Here is a 2801-nt window from a genome sequence, read left to right as displayed (position 1 = left end):
GTAGCTATCGATAGCTTGTCTCATCTGCTTTCCAAGTTGGTGGCCATCTCTGCCTCTTGTGGCAGGGAGTTCCATAGTTTATGTGCTGCATGGAGAATAATTCCTTCCTTTCATCTGTCTTGAATCTTCCAGCACTTAGCTTCTTAGGATGCCTACAAAGTTCTCATTGTCAGGAGAGAGGAAGAGCAGCAATTACCCGTCCAGCCCCAGGTGTAGCTGTTGCTAACAGTAAACATTTCTGGGGTAGCGCCGATCTTGCCTTGGACTAATGAAAGAACCCAAAACGACCTAGCTGCAGCTTCCAGGCTGTCTTCACCACCTCCATCTTGGGCTTGCCCCCGCCAGCTGTGTCTGGGAACGGCTTTGAGGTGGCATTTCCTCTTGTGCGGAGGCGATGATGCTCAGAGGCTGGCTGGCTTGCGAAGGAGCAAGGAGCTGCTCTCTGCCCCTCCTCTGGGTCCCTGTGGGCAGGAGGTGGAGCCGCTCTGCTCTGCTTTTCCAGGCGGGAGAGAGGCTCGACAGCAGCAGAGTTTCAAACCAAGTCCGTAGGACAGGAGTCTCCCCAGGACTCGCGGCTGCTTGGAGGAGAGAGAGATGCAGCTGGAATATCTCCATCCGGCTGCTGCTTCCCGGTCCAGCCTGCCTCCCCTATGCGAGGCTGGAGGAAGAGGAGAAGGCAGCCAACTGGCCATGGCCTTCGGCAGGTACGCAGCCCCAGAGCCGTTCCAGGGGTCCTGTTCGCCGCTGGCCCCCGAAGGGACCAAGCCACCGTACAGCTACATTGCCCTCATCACCATGGCCATCCAGAGCACCCCAGAGAAGAGGATCACTCTCAACGGCATCTACCGCTACATCACGGCGCGTTTTGGCTACTACCGGGAGAACAAGCAGGGCTGGCAGAACAGCATCCGCCACAACTTGTCTCTCAACGAGTGCTTCGTCAAGGTGCCGCGGGACGACAAGAAGCCTGGCAAGGGAAACTTCTGGACCCTGGACCCCGACTGCCACAACATGTTCGAGAACGGCAGCTTCCTGCGGCGGAGACGCCGCTTCACCCGCAAGAGGGGCGCCGAGGGCCACAGGAAGCCGCTGGCCAAATGCCCGCTGTTCGTGGAGAAAGCCATCAAAGTAGAAAGTGGTTCCGGTCCTTTGCCGGCTGCTGTGGGTTCAGGGCTGCTCCAGGGTTCCTGCCAAGAGAAAACGCTGCCCTTAGAGGTGCCCGTCGTTGGAGGCCGAAGCCCCGGTGACCCGGCCCTTCCTTGCCAGGAGCACCTGGGCTCCGGAGGCCTGGCCTGTGCCATGAGCTACCCACCGAGGCAGCCGTGCCTTGCTCCGCCGCAGCAGGTGCCCAAACTTCACCCGTATGACCGACAGGCCTGCTACCAAGCCCTGCTGGACTGCTCCCAGGCGAAGGAGCCAGCCCTAGAGGGCATGCAAGCCAGCCCTCTTGGCCAAGTGGGCGACAGGATGGCGCAGGCACCCGCAGAGGCTAAGGAGCCCCTTCAGGGCAGCCCCAAACCACCTCTGGGGCCTCCCAAGAGCGGGCACGATGGGAAGGTTTTCGGGCAGCTGGCCCCAACTTTCCTGGGCCCTAGCAAGGCTGCCCAGGCCTGCAGCCGCCAGCCGTCGCCTTTGGAAGGCGAGGCCTATGCCAAGCCTGCTGTCTTGCCCGTCTTCGGCTCCCTGGGCTACTCGGGAGCCGATTCCCTGAGCGGGAACTACCAGTGCCGCCTGCAGGCCCTGAACTTCTGCGTCAACGAGCATGGTGGCTGCAGCACAGCCTTGGAGCACCTTTTGACAACCACCGTGTCCACTGGGTCCTCGGCCACCAGCCAGCCAGCCTCCTTCATGCCACTTCAAGGGGAGCAGGAAGCCTGGGGCGGGGGGCCCTTCTCCCTCCAAGGCAGCAGCGGGTACCAGCTAAGACTCCCTCACTGTCTCTACAGGACCCCTGGGATGTTCTTCTTTGAGTGATGGAGGGGTTCAGGGTGTGTGTTTTGGGACCAGACAGCACTCGCGTCCTCTTCGCCGGGGAACCAGGGCTCAACCCCCCATGTAAGTTATTGACTCTTGGCCGGCAGAGCGAAGAAGAGACTCTAAATTAGCAGAGCCCTCCAGCTTCCAACTGGCAACGCTTTTGTCCCGTCCTGATAAAAACAGCAACGGCAGCTCCCAGCCGGCGGATGGAACCTGTGTTTTATTTTAAGAAGGAAAAATTGGTTAGCGGAATAAATGCACTCCCCACTTCTTGATGCAGATTCGCTTTCTCTGTCGCCTGGGGTGGGAACTGGGGAAAGGGGAGGGGGCAGGGGTCAGGACACATCTGGGCATGTGGTTTGTGGCAGGACAGGGCTGGGCTGCAAGGTTTCAGAAGTGGGTTTTTGCCAGGGCATGAAGGGTGTTTGCAAAACATCCTCTGAGTTCGCCTTGATTAACCACGTTGCATTCTGGTCTGCAGCTCGCTAAGCAAGCAGATGTGCTCAGCGTGGGGGTGCTCCAAGGTCTCTGCACCCAGCGGGGTCTGCTGGTGGGTCCTTTTGACCCAGATGTGGTTGCCAGGTGGCCAGAATTTTGCCCTTGACCCAAGGAGAAAGTAAAACCGGGGCTTGTGGAAGATGCTAGGTGGTTTCATGTTGTTTTCCTGCTTTCTGTGAGTTTTATTTTAAAGATGGAACCCTTAAGAAGCCTGCCCTCTGCACATGCACATAGGTAGCCTTGCCTTGTGGCAAATTATTTAACAGGAATGTCCCATGGAGAGCCAGTGTGGTGTAGTGGTTAAGAGCGGTAGTCACGTAATCTGG

At 58.4% G+C, this 2801-nt stretch overlaps 1 protein-coding gene across 1 annotated transcript; it reads left to right on the top strand.

Moving 5' to 3' along the window:
- The first annotated feature begins 420 nt into the window (after positions 1 to 420).
- FOXS1 (forkhead box S1) lies at positions 421 to 2247 on the top strand. The gene has a single exon (XM_053394681.1). The coding sequence runs from the start codon at positions 595 to 597 to the stop codon at positions 1972 to 1974; it is 1380 nt and encodes a 459-aa protein (XP_053250656.1). The 5' UTR covers positions 421 to 594; the 3' UTR covers positions 1975 to 2247.
- Positions 2248 to 2801: the final 554 nt, after the last annotated feature.

The sequence above is a fragment of the Podarcis raffonei genome, chromosome 6 (assembly GCF_027172205.1).
Source record: "Podarcis raffonei isolate rPodRaf1 chromosome 6, rPodRaf1.pri, whole genome shotgun sequence".
Taxonomy (NCBI): domain Eukaryota; kingdom Metazoa; phylum Chordata; class Lepidosauria; order Squamata; family Lacertidae; genus Podarcis; species Podarcis raffonei.
The sequence above is the reverse complement of the archived record's forward strand: the minus strand, read 5'-3'. Positions and strand labels throughout refer to the sequence as shown.